Here is a 17362-nt window from a genome sequence, read left to right as displayed (position 1 = left end):
TGTCAAAACATATTTATTGCCAAACTATGCTTTTATGTTTTTTGTTAATTTTGTTTATATTTATCAAGATGATAAATCCATAGAATATATTCTTTAATGTCAAATTATGATCTTCATATACATCTCAATATTTTGCGATGTGTCCTTTCCTGTTTTCCAGTTCTAATATATTATTCTTCTGTGTAATTTTACATTGTAAAATTATTTTTGTAACTTTACACTTATTTAGTTATTTTATTTTAAAAATGAAAAATTTATTTTAAAAAATGCAAAGAAACTGTTGGACTATTTATTTTAGAAATTTTTCCCCTTTGGTTGGACCGAAAATTGAGTTTCTTTCTCTTTAGGCCTTTCCCAACTAGAACTGAGAATGTATATAGAAGTTCTGTGACAGTACAGGAGGAAAACAACTTTTTATATATATAGCTTCTAAAGGGGGATGGGGGAGAAACCCTTTGACCTCCCTGTGCCCATCTCAAGACATTCTATGGCAGATTTGAGATTCCGGATCCCAGATTTAGAGTTTTCCATTGTTAATGCAAACAGAACTGGCAGACATACATTAAGATGAATGTAATAATTATCCTTCTTGCTGGTCACTACCATTGCTTTCTAGTTTTCTTTGTGCAAAGTTGTTTTTAAAAAAACTCTTTGTAATGACTATTTACAATTTAAAAATCAATAAACTTCATTTTTTCCAATAAAATAAAATAAAATACATAGGGTCTGAAAAGATGTTCGACATCACTAATTATCAAAGAAATGCAAATTAAAACCACAATGAGATATCACCTCACACTCATCAGAATGACTATCATTAATAAATCAACAAACAAGTATTGGTGAGGATGTGGAGAAAAGGGAACCCTTGTACACTGTTGGTGGGATTGTAAATTGGTGCAGCCATTATGTATGGCAGCTCCTCAAAAAATTAAAAAATAGAACTACTATATGGCCCAACAATTCAACTTCTAGTTATTTATCTGAAGGAACTGAAAACACTAATTCAAAAAGATGTATGCACTCTATGTTCACTGCAGCATTATTTATAATAGCCAAGATATTGAAGCAATCTCGGTGTCTATCAATAGGAAAATGGAAAAGATGTGGTATACATACACAAGCCAGAAAAAAGAATAAAATCTTGCCATTTGTGACAACATAGATGGACCTAGAGGGTATTATGCTAAGTGAAATAATTCAGACAAAGACAAATAACGTATGATTTCATTTATATGTGTAATCTAAAAAACAAATGAACAAACAAAACAGAAACAAACTCATAGATACAGAGAATAAACTGATGAATGCGAGATAGAACGGTATTGGGGGGATTGGGTAAAAAGAGTGAAAGGGATTAAGAAATATAAATTGCCAGTTACAAAAATAGTCATGGGGATGTAAAGTACAGAACAGAGAATATAGTCAATAATATTGTAATAATTATGTATGGTGTGAGATGGGCACTAGACTTATTGGGGTGATTACTTCATAAGGTATAGAAATGTCTAATCAATATGTTATACATGTGATACTAATATAATATTGCATATCAACTGTAATTGAAAAATAAATTTAAAATATAAATACTACATAGAGTATAATCCATTCATTTATATAAATTCAAAAGCAGGCAAAACTAAAAAAATATTTTTAGTAATATATAGTTCACAATTTTAAAAAAGTATGAGAAAATAATGATTGGGAGGAGGAAAAGGAATGTGATCAGAAGAACAGACATACAAAGAGCTTCTAAGATACTGGCAATGTTCAATTTCTTATTTTGGGTGAGGGTTATGTGGTGTTCATGTTATTACTATCATTGGTTCTTATTATTTAACATATACTATATTCTATATACTCTCCTATATATATGCTATATTCCACAATAAAAAAAAAACTTAAAATAAACCCAAGCAAACAAATAAAAAGCATATGCCCTTAAAATAAAGAGTAGCAGAGTGTGGTATTAAAATAATTTTAGAGCTGGAAGAAGTCTTCGAAACCATCTTGTCTAACCATCTCATTAAAGAAACCGAAACAGAGACCAGAGAACTTAAGTAACTTACTCAAAGTGATTCAGTCTAATCTAGAACCTAGGTGAGCCTCCTGTCTTCTTGTCAAGTGCTCTTCCCACAGATCTACCCTGATCATTCAGTCAGTCCTAGTTTCCTCTGATTCTTCCACAGTCATATCTCTCATCTGCACACACCATAAGATTTACGTACGTTATAGTTCTTTTCCTCCTAAATTGGAATTTTTGTTGTGGGAAAAGGAGATCAGGAAAGAGATCCTTTCCTCCACTTAGAAACCAAATATATAGTAGTAGAGAAACAGTTCTAGGTCTATTTCTCTACTGTTACTTATTTTGACTCATTAATGTAGCTCTCCCACTTCTTTGTACCCCACAGTAAGGCTGCTCCAACATGGAGGCTGACTTTTGGGCCTTTGAAATGCAAAGAAAAATAAAAGGGTCTGAGAGGTAATAAAAGAAAACACCTCCACTTTATCTTTGTCTAAACACAAGGTCTCTTTGGGAAGAGTGAACTCTTCTGCCACCTTGTGATGTAGAATGAGAACAGCGAACGAGCCTTCAGATCCTTTCCTACCTCTGCTCCAATGTGGCAACATTATAACATGGCATCTAGGAACTAAAATACCAAAATTCTTAAATAAAGTGGCAGTGGGGAAGTGTTTTATACCATAAAGAAGCAGAGAATCATGTAATCATGTTAAGGTAATAGTAAGCAGAAACCATGTGCCCTACCCACCTGCCCTGCCAAGAGAATCAGACAACTGTAGCAGGGAAAAAGGAACAAGATAGTACTGCTCTGGACCAAGAAAGACTTGAGGCATTTATGTTCCTTCTACTCAGTTGGCCTCTCTTCTCTGCTCCCTTACTTAGCAAAATATCTTGAAAAGATTATCCACATGTCTTCACCTCCAATTCCCTCTCGGCTTTCTCCTACTTCTACCTCTCTACTGGAACAGCTCTTACAAGATTGCCAAGTGCAGTGGACATTCTGTCCTCATTACACACACTTCTCAGCATTTGACCAACTGATCATTCCTTCCTTGAAATACTCTCTTGGCTTCTATGACATCCATGCTCTTGGTTTTCTTAGTTGAGAGAAGTCTTCTCTGACCACCCTACTTAAAGTAGCCTCTGCCAATGATCCTTTACCTCATCACCTGTTTGTTGCTTCTCCACAATGATTACAATCTTTAACTATCTTGCATATGTATCTGTATGTTGTTTATTATTAGTCCTTTGCATGTTTATTGACTGCTTCCCATCTTTTCATATGAACATAGACTTGGTCTTGCTCTCTGCTAGAATAGTGTCTGACACACAGTAGGCCGACAATAAATATTTGCTGAATAAAAGAATGAAAGGCATTATGGCTGGATGTTCAGTACTTCCTCTCCTCTTTCACATTTCAGGCAACACATTGTCCTTTGCTGACATCTCTTTCCTTTTTGTTTTCCCACTAACATTTCCATTGATGCTCGATTTCCCCAGATTTCAACCTGAATTAAAATGTCGAGCAACATGGTAACATTTAAATAATGATTTGATCAGAGATCATGAACTCCTTCATGGAAAGTCCCTTGAATCAAACTCCCTTTACATCATTATCAGAGTGTCTGCCTCTGGAATCTTCTTTCACATAGCCAAACCTATCCTGGCTCCAATTGAGTACATTTACAGTAGGTAGAAAGACTACAGAAGATCTGAGTAGATCTTCATTTCTGCTTTATGGTTCACCTAGCTATGCTATCACGAAGTCTACAGAATCTTACACTAGATTTATACTCTTTACTAAAATATATGATTTTTGAAAAACCTTTAAAAACAATTATCTGTCTAGGAAAATCTTCCCAAAATGCAGACAATATCACTCATCTATGTATTTAGTTCTTCCTCACAACTTCTCAGCCCAATTTATGGGAATGTGGTCTAACTATACTCACTTTAATACTCAGGAGTGGAAAAATGTACAAAACTAAATAGGTATGTCAGTACTGATGTAAATTTATGTGTGTAACTGTGAATGAATTCTAGAGATCATTCAGTTAAACATTTACAGAAGAAAAAATTGAGGTATAGAGAAGTCAAGCAATTTTATCAAGATGATATAGTTAACAATGGCCTATATTAGAACCCAGATCTATTGACTCCTAGTTCAGTGTAAATCAATGACTCATCCTTTTCCAATTTCCTGCTTTATTCTAGAAATCACTTTCCTTAATAGAAATCTCTATCTTTTTATGTTGGTGTATAAATCTATGTGCCTGTGTCAGAGAGCATGCTTGTGATTGTCTACGTGTCTACCTGCAAGTATTTGTAAAGCATATCACTGGGCGTTTATGCCCTTTCTCCTAGGGAAACCTCTAGGTAATTACAGTTCTTTATGTTGGCACCAGCAGTGAAGTCAGGAAAGACCTTCTGAGTCAATTATTAACAAGCAGACTTGGTCCTCTCTCCAATCAACTCTATTCCTGGGTCTTCAGGAAATGGGGCAAAATAATTAGGGTGGAACCAGACTTTCCCACAGCCAAACTTGGTTCCAGGGCTGTGAAAACTCCTAAAGACAAAGCTACAAGGGACTGTGACAGATTAGCAGCACCCTATCTCTACAAGGAGCATGTACTCAAGCTGACATGGATACCATCTTGGTTTTCAGCTTAATCATTACATCCTATGATAACAAGAAAGGTAAGTACTTCTCTAGTCTAATATCCTGGAAAATTCAAAGAGAGTCCTACAACGTGTTTGGGGGTCTATTCCAGCAGATTAGAGATACAGCCAATACTCAGTAGGCGATGCTTGCCAGTCATCCAATGTATCCTCTTGCCTCTAGGACTAAAACTGATTCTACCCAGAGAGGTAGCTGTCTGTTTCACAGTGAGAAGTCTTCAAAGAATGTGATACATCCTTTTGTCTTGTTCATGTAACTAACATTAAAAGTCCTTTCACTATCAGATGGCTTTCTTTCCTGGACAGAGCTGTCACAATTTTGGAATTATCATCACCTAAGCCCTCAATTTCATAGCCTCTCATAAGATGTTGTCTTCCTTGTTTAAGGTGTTACATACAAATACAAGGGGATGCTCTTGGGTGGAGAGAGTTAAGGAAAAGGGTGGTGTGGGGTGAAATGGCACTATTTTCTACTTTTAGATAATGGTTTATGTAAAATACAATTTTTCAAAGGCTCCTAAACATTTCATCTCTAAAATTCGTTCATCAGAGTTAAGGCCAAACAGCATAAGGTGCAGTAGTAACAAATTTAACAAATGAAGAAAATTCACGACATCCTGTGTGTTATGTGCCAAAATGCATAAATAACTATGACCTATGGTTTTATGAAAACCTGGAGAGATACCTTCTCCGAGGTTATATTTAATAAACTTTTGAAAGTTTTAAAACAAGAAGGTAGATAGAACAGGAAGTAGAAGATGATAAGCAGTGCTTGAAGGGATGGATTGGTTAGTCTTTCACTAACTTCATTTAACTCTATTTCACTCTTTTTTTCCCCTAAGGATAACAGATTGGTACTCAGTTTTCTTTATACTAGTCTAACTCTCACTTGTACCTATTTTAAAATCTTTCGAGGGGAGTTTTTATCTTCCTAATTGTAATTTTTATGAGAAGAAACTGCATTCTTTTGTATCTCCCTCTCCAGTGCCTGGAATTCTAAAAAGCAAACACCTAGTAAGTCTTTTTTTTCCTTCCAGAACTAAGAGATAGCAGCTGCCAAGTGGAACAGCTGCCTGGGCTCTTCCCAAAGGGTGTGAGAAGCATTAGGGATGTGCTAATGCCAGGTAGGAAATGGGCCCTCTCTTTCTGAAAAATCACTTTGCTATTCCAGAAAATTTTTACTTTTAAAAGATTCTTGTCTCCCCCATTCCTAGCCCATATCTCAAATACCCTATTTTAATATATGTATTGCCCCCAAGATGCTTTCTGGAAGCCAGTTTTTTAAACTTAACTGTTATTACCTAAGGTGTGACTATATAAATAAAAAAGATGGGGATAAAGAATGAGAAGCAGGCAGCACTCAACCCTGTCTACATTACAGAAAACCATCTATGAGTATTTCTCTGGGCTGAATTTACTAAAGTCACCTATGTTTGTGGGACCCACAGCAGGCATGAAGAAAGGCAGGGCTTGTGTATTTAGTACCATAAACACATGCTGAGGAGGAACTAAAAAGAAAGTACAGCAGTAGAGTTTAACAGGGGTCATGAATGGAAATGGTTTAGCCATTCAGATTAAGAACCAGCATCCTTTATTCTCTCTGGCTTTTCTCTTTCCAGAAGCTCAGGCAGAAGCCAAAAGGTCCACATTCATCCAAAATCTGACTGTGGCTACCCTGCAGTGCCTTGGCTCTGGGAGCAAAGTGAAAGTCAACCTTGTATATTCAGAGAAAAGCCCAAAGGTCAAGCATACTCTGAAGAACTTGAGAGTCATTACTGCTCCCCACAGAAACAGCACTGCCTCCCCAAACTGTCACCTAATCCCCACATCTAAGTTTCAGACTGGATTCCTTCTAATAGGCAAAGGTGAGACTGGCAAATGAGATGGAATTATGCATGACTTTCATCTGACATCCCCGAATGTAGGTAGAACTTAGTAGCAGCTAAAGCCTCAAAGAAATGGATTATCCTTTCCTTGGGCAAATCTCTGTCCTCTCTGAGACTCAGTTTTCTAATATCCAAGGGCCCATCATGGGCCCTGACATGCTGCAATTTTCACATGATCTCCATTTCTGACGGGTCTCCTTTTGACAATGGCTATTTGAATTTGATTTACTTTGAATGTACATAGTAAAATATTCAAACAGCACTGATCAGTGAAAATTAAATCTCCCTCCTACTCCAATCTCTCAATCCTCCAGTTCTCTCTCCTTGAGGGAACCACCATTAGGAACGTACTGAATTTCCTTCTAGAGATATTCTGAGCATATGTTTTAAAAACATAAATGGTAGCATACCATATACATTGTTCTGTACCTTGCTTTTTTCCACTTAACATTGTATCTTATAGGCTGTTCCATATTAATATGTATAAATTTGTCTCATTCTCTTTAACAGCAGTACAGTATTGCATTTTATGGCTGTACTATAATTTGTTCTACCAGTTCTCTGTTGGATATTTTGGTTGCTTCCAATCTTTTGCAAAGACAAACAATGCTGCAAGAATAATCTTATACATTCTTTTTTGTGTATCTGCAATTTATCCATAGGATAGATATTGCTAAATTACCCTCCACAGTGGTTGTTCCATTGCAATCCCAACCACACTCTGTGAGAACGCATGCTCCCAGATAGTTGATGAACAATGGTTCTTAACCTTAGCCTTAAGTTTCTGTTTCTGCCCTACTTTCCTTTTCCCACCCATTCTTTCTGTCAAGTGGTTTGTGATCAATAAATTGGTATTAGCAGCTCCCCTTTACATATAGGCAATCTCCTAGATGCCATTGCTGCACTGCTAGAAAAATAAAACTTGACACATTCAGAGAAACGGGGGGTTCACAAGCAGAATAATGGGGGAAAAAAACTTCTAAAACTACAGTTTGTTTAGAAGACTAGAGATTGGGAAATAAGTAGATAAGTTCTTGGGCTGTAAATTATATATCCTCACATGACATGAATGTTTCCATTCCTTTATTATACTTTCTAAAGTTCATATGATAATAATTTTTGTATGAAAAGAATACTCTTAAAAACTTAAAATCTTTTGTCAGTGTGTAGGGGCTTTCACTCAGTATTAATGTAAATTAATTCAACCAGACTGTTTCCCTCCTAACTTGTGACACACCCCTTCAGCCAATGGTAGGAGTGATGGGTAATAGTGAACTTAAGTCATTTTGGAGTCTAAAGCACTTTACACAGGGTGAGTCTTTCTTGGATATAGTGCTATGCAATGTTAGACTCAGAGCAATTAAGGACACAAGCTCTTAGAAATTTGGGACGAGGAAAACTGTGAGATTAAGGGGGAGGAGAGATGCCAACTATCAACCTGACCTAATTCAACAATTTGCCTTGGGCTGAATTTACTGCAGGGAATCCAGAGAAGGAGGAAGAGTTTAAGCTGATAACCTGTACTATTTGACCCATACAAAGAGATTAAATGGATGTTTGTGGGTTAGTTTGGGGACCTAATCATCAGTCAGGACACATTTCTACAGAACAATAAATTACAAACAACCCACTTATGAATGGGGTTCTGAAATATTGCCCCATTGATAAGTTTGAAACTGCCTATTCTGAATTTAACATTGAGTACCAGGAGGTGACAGACTCCAAGTAGGGTAGAAATAAAAATTAGGTAAATGGTCAAATTTCCAAGGTCATAAAAGAGATGCCTACTATAGGTGACATCAGTCTGCACAGGAGGATGTCCCAGAAACAGAAGACAGTTCATGGAAAAGTCCCCAGAGCAAAGTAGGAATCTGAAATTGCTCTACCTTGATACTCAGTTCCCCAGCTGATGAGACCTAAAAGTGATGAGCTGCCAACATGAATGGACATTAATTTAGAAGCTAGGCAGAAATGGAAATACACTGACAAATGAAGCCTATTAAGTACACTTTGAAACACTGGCCCCCAGGAGGTAGGAAGACATGCCACAGTGAAATATCATTATCCCTGTGACTAGAAAGCACAGTTCTACTTGGAAGATCTTTAGGTTTTTCTTCTTCTTTCTATCATATCACATGCAGAGTGTTTTCACACCTGTTTTCTCTTTTTGTTTCTCATCTTCACATTATCCTTGTGAAATAGGCAGACTAAGAATTATTTTATTATAATCATCTTACAGATAAGGAAACCAAAACTCAGAGAACTTATATGACTTGTCCAAAGTGAGACTTGTTTATCTTTATCTCAGCTGTCTCATAAACACATTATCACTTCAGAGAACTGATTGGCACTATGCTGAAAATACTTCACATAATTTTTTTTTTCTTTTGAACCTGTGGCTCTTTGTCTCTGCCTACCTTTCCAACATCATCTTCCTGATCAAACTGAAATCAAAGACTACTCCTTACCCTGTAATTTCATGTACAGTGTCTTAGTACTGTGGCCACGGGCCTTCAGAAGTAAGGAACTATCATTTTCATGTGGACTTAATCAGGACATAGAATAATTTAGAAAAGTCAAGTAGAACTTACAGGCCTTAATTTAATAAGCAATGATAGGAGGTCATGAAAAATGGAATAGAAACCACTGTCTGAACTGGATTAGGTCAACTCTGGAGGCAAGCGAAGTTAGTGCCAGACTACAGCCAGAATTCATCTGCACCTCATCACTTCCGTAGCTGTTCTAAGTCACCATCATTTCTCATTTGGATTTCTACAATAGCCTCCTAACAGGTGGCTCTGTTTCTATCCTTGCACCCTTACTGTCTATTTCAGTGATCCTTTAAAAACAAAATCATCCTGTCACTCCTCTGCTCAAAACCTTGCAATGGATCCCCATTTCAATCAGAATAAAAATCAAAATCCTTAAACTATCCTACAAGGCCCTCAGCAATATGGACCCATTTCCTTTAGATCTTCATCTCCTACTACTACTGTCCTCTTGCTCATTCCACTCCAGTCTCACTGGCCACCTTGCTCTTCTTCTAAAACTGGAACATGCTAGACATACTCTACCTCGGGGCCTTTACCTTAGCTCTCCCCTCTGCCTAGGTCACTATAGCAGGTCCTCCAATAATGTCATTTAACATCATTTCACTATAATGTTGATGAGGAAAAAAATGGATTTCCAGCTGGGGGCCACCATCTACATGGGTTTTCTTCAATACTCTGGTTTCCTCTCACAGCCCAAAGGTGTGCATGTGAGATAAACTGGCATGTCTACATGGTCCCAGTCTGAGTGACTTTAATAGGGTGTAGGTAGAACAAAGGTGGATTGGCTACAAGTATTGAGTGTGGGTGTGGGTGTGAGTGTGTCCTGTGATGAAAGGGCATCCTGTCCAGGTTTGGTTTCTGTCTTCCATCCTAGGCTGTTGGGATAGGCTGTGGCCACCCTGAACTGGCATAAGAGGGTTGGAAAAGAATTATCTTTCTTGTTTTTATTAATCTTTATTAAACGTATGCATATCTGACATTTATTTCAATGCTTAACATTAAAAATGTTTTGGAACTTTAGAAGTTTGGTGATGTTTTGATGACATATGCTGTAGGAACTTAACTCTTGTTTATATCAATTAGCCTACAGTAAAATTGTTTTTGTTATATGTCATTACATTTTAAAGTTGCAGTTTCCAAGAACCTATTGATGACATTATTGAGGATTTACTGTACTTCCCCAGGCATCTACTTGGCTAATCTCATCTCCTTTAAGTCTTGGCTCAGTACTCACCTTCTCAATGAAACCTGACTATACCGCAGGTTGCCAAACCACTGCCCACCTGCACCCCCAGACTGCTCCCTTACCTTGCTCTACTTTTAATTTTTTTTGGTAGTACTTATCTCCTTCTAACATATCATAAAAACTATACTTATTGTTGTCTGCTTCCTCCTCACCCCCACCTTCCTTCTACTTTGCTTGTTCTCTTGCTTGAATGAATCTGATATGTCCAAAGTACTGAAGCAGTCCCTGGCACATAATATTCATTTTTAATAATTTAGTAAATGAAACTGAGGAGTGCATGAAGTCAAGTGGTCTTTCCTTCTTCTTCTGCCTCCCTCTGCTTTCGCCAATCCCCTCTCAAGAGTAGTTGACTTAGACTCTACTAGACAGAATTGTAGTAGTTATTAAGGCAAATTATATTTCATGTTTTTCCTTGGACTTTGGAGCCACTTTTTTTAAAGAAGGAAACTTTGAACAGTGTTACACCCTCCATCCTTTTATTATTATGGCTTTAAGAATGATAGGCAAACAAGATATGGTCTACTCCTCCACTATGATCTTACATTAGTCAAAGGCCTCATGGGGATTTAATTCATACCTCTTACTAGTATCTCTGTCCTCATTTACTCTTGGCATTATTTGGTGCCCACACTCTAAATTTATGGACAGATCAATGAGACCACACTTAGAAGTTTAATATATATATACATATAAAACATACATACACATATTTAATATATATACATATATACATAATATATACATATACATTTAATATATATACATACAGATAAAAGTAGTTTAATATTAGCTGGGTAGAACTAGGGTTTTGTCAGGTAAAATCAAAGGCAGGATAAAGTTTTCTCAGTTGTCCTTTCATTATTTCTTTCTTATTTTATAGCCTTTTTACCAGGGATCTTCCAATGTAAGGTCTATCCAGTGATGGGGATTTCATCAGAGACTTTTACCACCACTATCAACACCTCCATAACTCATGGGAATAAAGGAGATAAAACTACAAGTATTGATGATTTTTCTAGTCCTTCGAAACAACAAGGTACAGAATAAGTAGGGGTGAGACAAGAACAGAAAGAAAAAGAAACATTTTTAGCCCCAACATTAGTCTGGGTTTCCTAGGATTTTCCCAGAGGTTGAGAAGTTACACAGTTTACATTAGAAAATCACTTCATTTCTATGCAAAAAAATCAGATTCTCCATAAAGAAGGTCCCAGAAATGTTTGTAAGTGTACCTTAAGTGTACAGTGTTTATTAAATCTACAGTAATGTACAATAATGTTACACTCACTCACCACTTACTGATGCACCCAGAGCAACTTCTCGTCCTGCAAGCTCCATTCATGGTAAGTGCCTGATTAGGTGTACCATTTTTTATCTTTTATACTGTATTTTTACTGTACCTCTTCTATGTTTAGATATATTTAGATACACAAATACCACTCTGTTACAACTGCCTACAATATTCAGTATGGTAACATGCTATTCAGGTTTGTAGCCTATGAGCAATAGGCTATCCCATATAGCCTCGGTGTGTAGTAGCCTATACCATCTAGGGTAGTGTAAGTAGTATAATGTTCGCATAATGATGAAACTGCCTAACAATGCATTTCTCAGAACGTATCCCTGTAGTTAAACAGCTCATGACTATATTAATAACCCTTTACCTCCATACAAGTGAGCTCACCTTGTAGCTAGGTTTGGGGAAAGAGTAAAACATATTTCTGTAGTAGGTAATTCTACACATTGCATGTATAAATAGACGACACTTACACACTAAACAATCATTATAGTGATGACAACCAAGTGCATGTTTTGTCTTCACTGTTTTTAGAAACAGCCTTCCCTAAATTGTCTAGGACTCAAATTCTTAAAGATTTCAGTTTGAGTTACATCCCAGTTTCTACCAAGAGAAAAATAAATATAAGATTTGTAGTAACAGGATGCATATGAGCCATTTGTCCCCAAATTTGGCTTATAATCCAGAAGCAATGCCAATCCACCTTTGTTCTGCCTACACCCTATTAAAGTCAAAAGATGCATAGGAAAGATGATTTTCTAATCCAATACAGTGTATCAGAGCATAAGGGTAGAGACCTTGAGGGCTACTCGTAAAAGTTGGGTTTAGAACTCCTTGTGAACTCATCCCTTTTACTCCCCTGAGAGCAGTGTAAGAATTAGTCCTACCTGATCATGGAAAATCCCAAATCCCACGGAAAGTGACTCACTGAAAAGAGGCTACGAAGGTGATTAGAGCAGAATTTGTGATACCTACTCCACTCCTGAAACTGAGTCTGAACTGGAAATTCAGCCTCTGCTTCTGAATCAAGCTGGACTCCTATTAGTCATATGAGCCAGGAGACCTTCAAGTCAAGGGTCAATCTCTTTTCTCTCTTAAATTCTTTTTTCTACCTCTTCTACTCCTCTTTCCTTTAGACACAGATGAGAACCTAAAGAAGAGGCAGAAATGGAGCATTGTGGTCAAATTTCTGATTGCTGTCACTCTGTTGTTCAGTGGAGTCGCCATTATAGTGTTTGTCATTTTTGAAGTCCCATGCCCTGTAAGTTTGATGATGTTTTGGGTCCATTGAGTTGATCTATAAACATTCCCTTCTGTTCCAGTCAGATTGGCATAATGAGACTTTGGAGTTTAGACAGACCTGCCATTCACACTCACTAACTGGTGGTTTTGAGAAAGTTGATTGACTTATCCAACCTTAGTTGCCTCATCTTTAAAATGGGACTAGTGATATTTCCTTTGTATGGTTTATTGAGGTTTTTGCTAAATGTCAGTTCCTTTCCTCTGCTTACTTGTACATTCTCTAGGGAGGAAAAAGTCAATAGGACTGAATATTTTTTTTAGAAGAGGTGGTTTTCTTTAAACGCCCTGATATGAGGTTTGGAAGATAATCAAATGCATACCAGCCACCTGACATTAATACCAGTCATTTACTCCCTTCAGAGTCGATGCCTGAGAGCCAGAAAGCTATGCCAGTGCCGGTGGCTGTGGAGAAGGCCAAGGAAAGGAGGCCAGCAGCAACCTGAGACAGCTGAATCCCAGCCGGACTCTCAGCCTGAGAAGGAAAGTGGTTTCTGTATGGTTTGTGTCATTTGCTTGGAGAAAACTGGGCTGACATATAAGTGCTGGGAGACAGGAAGTTGCCTCAGTTATGAAGCAAATGTGGGTAATTCTTCTGTGTCAGAAAATAGGCAGGTATTTGTACTGCTATTTTCTTAATATCAACTCAGCCATAACACAATAAGGTATGTATCGAAAATACAGATTTCTTGGCCCTAGATATAATCAATCAGAATGTCTTTGTATCTGGGGCCAGGAATCATATTTTTAAGAATTTTAACACACTTCCTAAGTAAAAGTGAGTTTACTGTGAAATTAATGAAATTTAAGCTTCAGGACCTATGGGACCTGTACAAGGCCTTGTATCCAATTTTTTATTTTTAAAATCTGTATTCTTTTTCTTAAAAAAATGGTCCCCCCCAAACTATAAGAGCTTCAGAATCCATGGCTATGTATCCATCCCTGCCCCTAGGTAACTCTTACATATACCAAAGTTTAGGAACCACCACACTGAACACAGTTTGAATATTTAGCAAAATAGCTTCCTTCTTCCCTGCCCTTGGGTTTCCTGACAGGATTATAAATTCATATTGCACTCTGGTGTCCAAAACAGACACTATACCACTGGTTCAGCACAGCTGCTCTAAATCCAGTTTCCCCATGAGGAGTGAACTCAGCCTTTGAATACTAGAAACTGATGAGTGCCTTCCCTACAATACCCTAGTGGGTATTGTAAATATTGTAGGGAAGGCATTCATCAGTTTCTAGTATTGAAAGTATTGGAGATGGGGTCTCCAATACTTTTTAAATTAAAGAAGGTGTCCAATTTTGTAGAATTACAGCATTGAGAATAGATCTCAAAGATTATCTAGCCTAGGATGGTATACATGCTGCTATTCTTTAATTCTGTCAGCTGCACATATTAATAATGAAGCATAGTACAACTAGAAGATAAATAAGTTCTGGAGATCTAATGCACAGCAGAGTGATTAGTCAATGATACTGTATTAAATACTTCAAAACTGCTAAGAAACTAGATCTTAAATGTTCTCACAACAAAAAAGAAATGGTCATTATATTCCATGATAGAGGTGTTAGCTAAAGCTATGGTAGTAAGTATATTGCAATACATAAATGTATCAAATCAACACATTATATACCTTAAGCTTACACAATGTTATATGTCAATTATATCTCAATTTTAAAAAATCAAGCACTGCACTCTTTCCACTCAGGCATGGCATCAGAATCTTTCTTTTCACAGTGCTTCAGGTACCCAACATCAACTTATTTGTCATGTCTGGTCTAGGTTAATATTTTCTATAATTCTGTTTCTGCTAATTTTGGATGATGAACCCATGTAAATTAGGATGGTTTTATCATATGGTCTAGTTTTAATTTTTTACTCCAATCTACGTTATCATTTCTACTCAACATTGGAAGAAATAGGCCTGTAGGTAACTAAAAAGTCTAGTTCAGAATTAGAGGTAACTACGAAGCAGCAACTCTGATTAAACTTTTCTTGTGAACAAAATAAACTATTAATCAAAGATTTAATAGAAATCATAAGAAGCAATTTTACACACATTACTTCATTTGAGCCTCACAAAAACCCTCGGAGGTAGCTAGAGCAGGTATCTACATTTTATTGATACTTTAACAGGTTCAGAGAGGATTTGTGACTTTCCCAAGGTCACACGGCTGGTAGAAACAGAACTAAAATTCAGATTTTTAAATTCCTATATTAGATTTATTGGCTCACTTATCTATTCTACAAAATTTTACTGAAAGTGCAAGTTTTACTTCTAAATGCCAAGTTCTCTGCCTTCTGGAGGCTTATAGTCAGTCTATGCTCACAACATATAAGCATTTAGGAAGTGCATACAAAATCAGACAGCGCATGGAGTTAGGTATGATAAGAGTTGAAGACCCAGATCTCTGCCACTTTTCAAATACAGTGAGACTGTTTGGGCCTGATTTAGCAAGGAAGTAGAATGTATCCCTGTGCATCTGGGATGCAAAGTAGCTGCAGACCCAGGGCCTTTTCCATTCAAGGCAAATAGGTTAAGCAAGGGGTGAAAAGGCTCTCTGCTAGTAGGTTATAGGTTCCAACAAATTGTAGGTTTCCATACTAAGTGCGCCTTGCTAATACTTTCTCGATGCAATAACAACTTTTCCTAGAATTATTTGGTAACAAAGAGGCAAAATGATGCATATTTGGAATTATATATGGTCTTGTACTTAGCTATCTCTTTGTTGGTATGTGAAGAAATACCCATTTGCATCCTTATTTAGCTTTCATATTTCACTTCAATCTCTAGGTTGGACAAAATGCTCCCGACTCAAGTTCAAAGGCGGCTGCAGGGATCACTGTTATCCACCAGACGTACTTCTGAAAAGTTCTGCTCTGCTTCATATGCTGAATGATATTACACTGTCTTCTCCCTATTATTAATCAATATGGGCAGATTCTTACCAATTTTACACTCATATCTTCAGCAGGGACATTACAATTTAACAGTAATGCCAAACCAATGACGGCTTAGTTACCCTCATGCCACTGGTAGTGACTGAGTCATAAGCTTCTGAGATTCACTTTGTACTTCCACAAAAAAATGGGTATCATCTCATTCAATCAAATGAAAAGAGAAAATCTTCCCACGAAGCACTGTGAATGGATCTATTGCTCCCTTCGACAAAAGATTTAAACACAGCTTCCAAGAAAATGGGCAAAGCAGCCACGGTGGCACAGTTCACCAACTCCTCTATTATTCTCATAGCTGACTTCATGCTCAGTGGCACTCAAGTGGCTTAGGGTGGAGTTCCTGTATTCCCAGGCTGATAGTTAATAGAGTTTTATGATTTAGCCTCTGCCGCCACATGTAGCTATCAATACACTGGTGAAGAGAGCTTGACTCTAAGCATCCCATAAGTCCTCCTCAGAAGTCATCCCCAAGGGGCTTAGGGACTGCATACCAATAGGACCCAGATGAGGTCTCCCGATAATCCAGAGTTCCTAAAGTGGGTCTGACATTATTATACTCTACCATCATAGTGAGCTGTATACATTTTGAACAAGGATGCCAGAGCAAAATGATTCTGATGATCTTTCTCACAGTGGCACAGCTATGTCAAGTCTGACCTGTTTAAGAATACAGTGAGAAAGTGGAAGGAGCTGATATTAAAGCAGCATTTAGGTAAGAAAGAGAATGGCAGGAGGGATAAGAGTGTTGTCCTGCTTTTTTTCATAAGAGGCTGAAACCATTCCATGCTGTTTTCGTGAAATGTGCCTGTTTCTAAATAATTCTGTTTTCTTGGTTCTCTGGTAAAAACCATATACGAATTGTATTCTTCTTTCTTTCAAGTTGTCCAAAAAAGTGATTCTCAAAACTATACCAACAGGGGAATATATCCCGCCCTAAACTCTGATTTAATATTCAAGCTCGGCCTGGAAGAGATGGAGCAGTACAAAGCACAGATGATGATAGTTTTCAAGGAAGCCCTGGAGATCTTCTAGGTATCCTAAAGTCCCATAGAGATTTGAAATATAGTAGGTGAAGAAGATAGAGCACTGGTGATTTTTGGATAAATAAGTATAATATTTGCACCCTTCCATTGATTCACAATTTACATCCAGTTTATCCTGCCATCTGTGGTTCAGTGTGACCATGAAATGGGCCGGGGGGGTGAGGGGGGTGCGGGGAGAAGCTTGCTCCTTCCCAAAACTGTTAGGGAGAATTATTAAAAGCATTCTATACTTAGAAGCTCTTGGTCTAGTGCTGATGCCTACATTCATCCCCACCCTTCCCAGCCTCATTATAATGTCCTTTAACCCAGAAACATGATATTTCCTAGGAGATAAAAACTGGGGCAAAGTCTACATGCATTAACTCTTCTGCGAGA

At 37.4% G+C, this 17362-nt stretch overlaps 2 protein-coding genes across 6 annotated transcripts in view; one reads left to right on the top strand and one right to left on the bottom strand.

Annotated features, from left to right (window-relative positions):
• The window catches only part of ACACA (acetyl-CoA carboxylase alpha), a 242740-nt gene that overhangs the window by 214294 nt on the left and 11084 nt on the right, over positions 1 to 17362 (bottom strand). The gene's annotated exons all lie outside the window — the stretch shown is intronic.
• CUNH17orf78 (chromosome unknown C17orf78 homolog) lies at positions 4573 to 17106 on the top strand. 2 transcript variants are annotated; one of them, XM_011379402.2, is made up of 7 exons: positions 4573 to 4720; positions 5740 to 5826; positions 6322 to 6567; positions 11267 to 11404; positions 12817 to 12941; positions 13343 to 13480; positions 15781 to 17106. In XM_011379402.2, exons 1-7 carry the CDS (start codon positions 4666 to 4668, stop codon positions 15853 to 15855), a joined length of 864 nt encoding a protein of 287 aa, XP_011377704.1. In that variant the 5' UTR covers positions 4573 to 4665; the 3' UTR covers positions 15856 to 17106. The 2 variants fall into 2 exon arrangements, with proteins under 2 accessions (XP_011377704.1, XP_023378633.1); XM_023522865.1 differs by lacking the exons at positions 11267 to 11404; positions 12817 to 12941; positions 15781 to 17106 and having other exon boundaries at positions 13343 to 13780.

Source organism: Pteropus vampyrus, unplaced genomic scaffold (genome assembly GCF_000151845.1).
Source record: "Pteropus vampyrus isolate Shadow unplaced genomic scaffold, Pvam_2.0 Scaffold358, whole genome shotgun sequence".
Classification (NCBI taxonomy): Eukaryota; Metazoa; Chordata; class Mammalia; order Chiroptera; family Pteropodidae; genus Pteropus; species Pteropus vampyrus.
Note: the sequence above shows the minus strand (reverse complement) of the source record. Positions and strands in the feature narration are given on the sequence as shown.

Coding starts and splice junctions, on each gene's coding strand:
- CUNH17orf78 (XM_011379402.2), top strand. CDS start 4,666: ATGGATACCATCTTGGTTTTCAGCTTAATCATTACATCCTATGATAAC. Junction 5,827..6,321: donor TAGGGATGTGCTAATGCCAG/GTAGGAAATGGG, acceptor TTCTCTTTCCAG/AAGCTCAGGCAGAAGCCAAA. Junction 13,481..15,780: donor AGGAAAGTGGTTTCTGTATG/GTTTGTGTCATT, acceptor TTCAATCTCTAG/GTTGGACAAAATGCTCCCGA.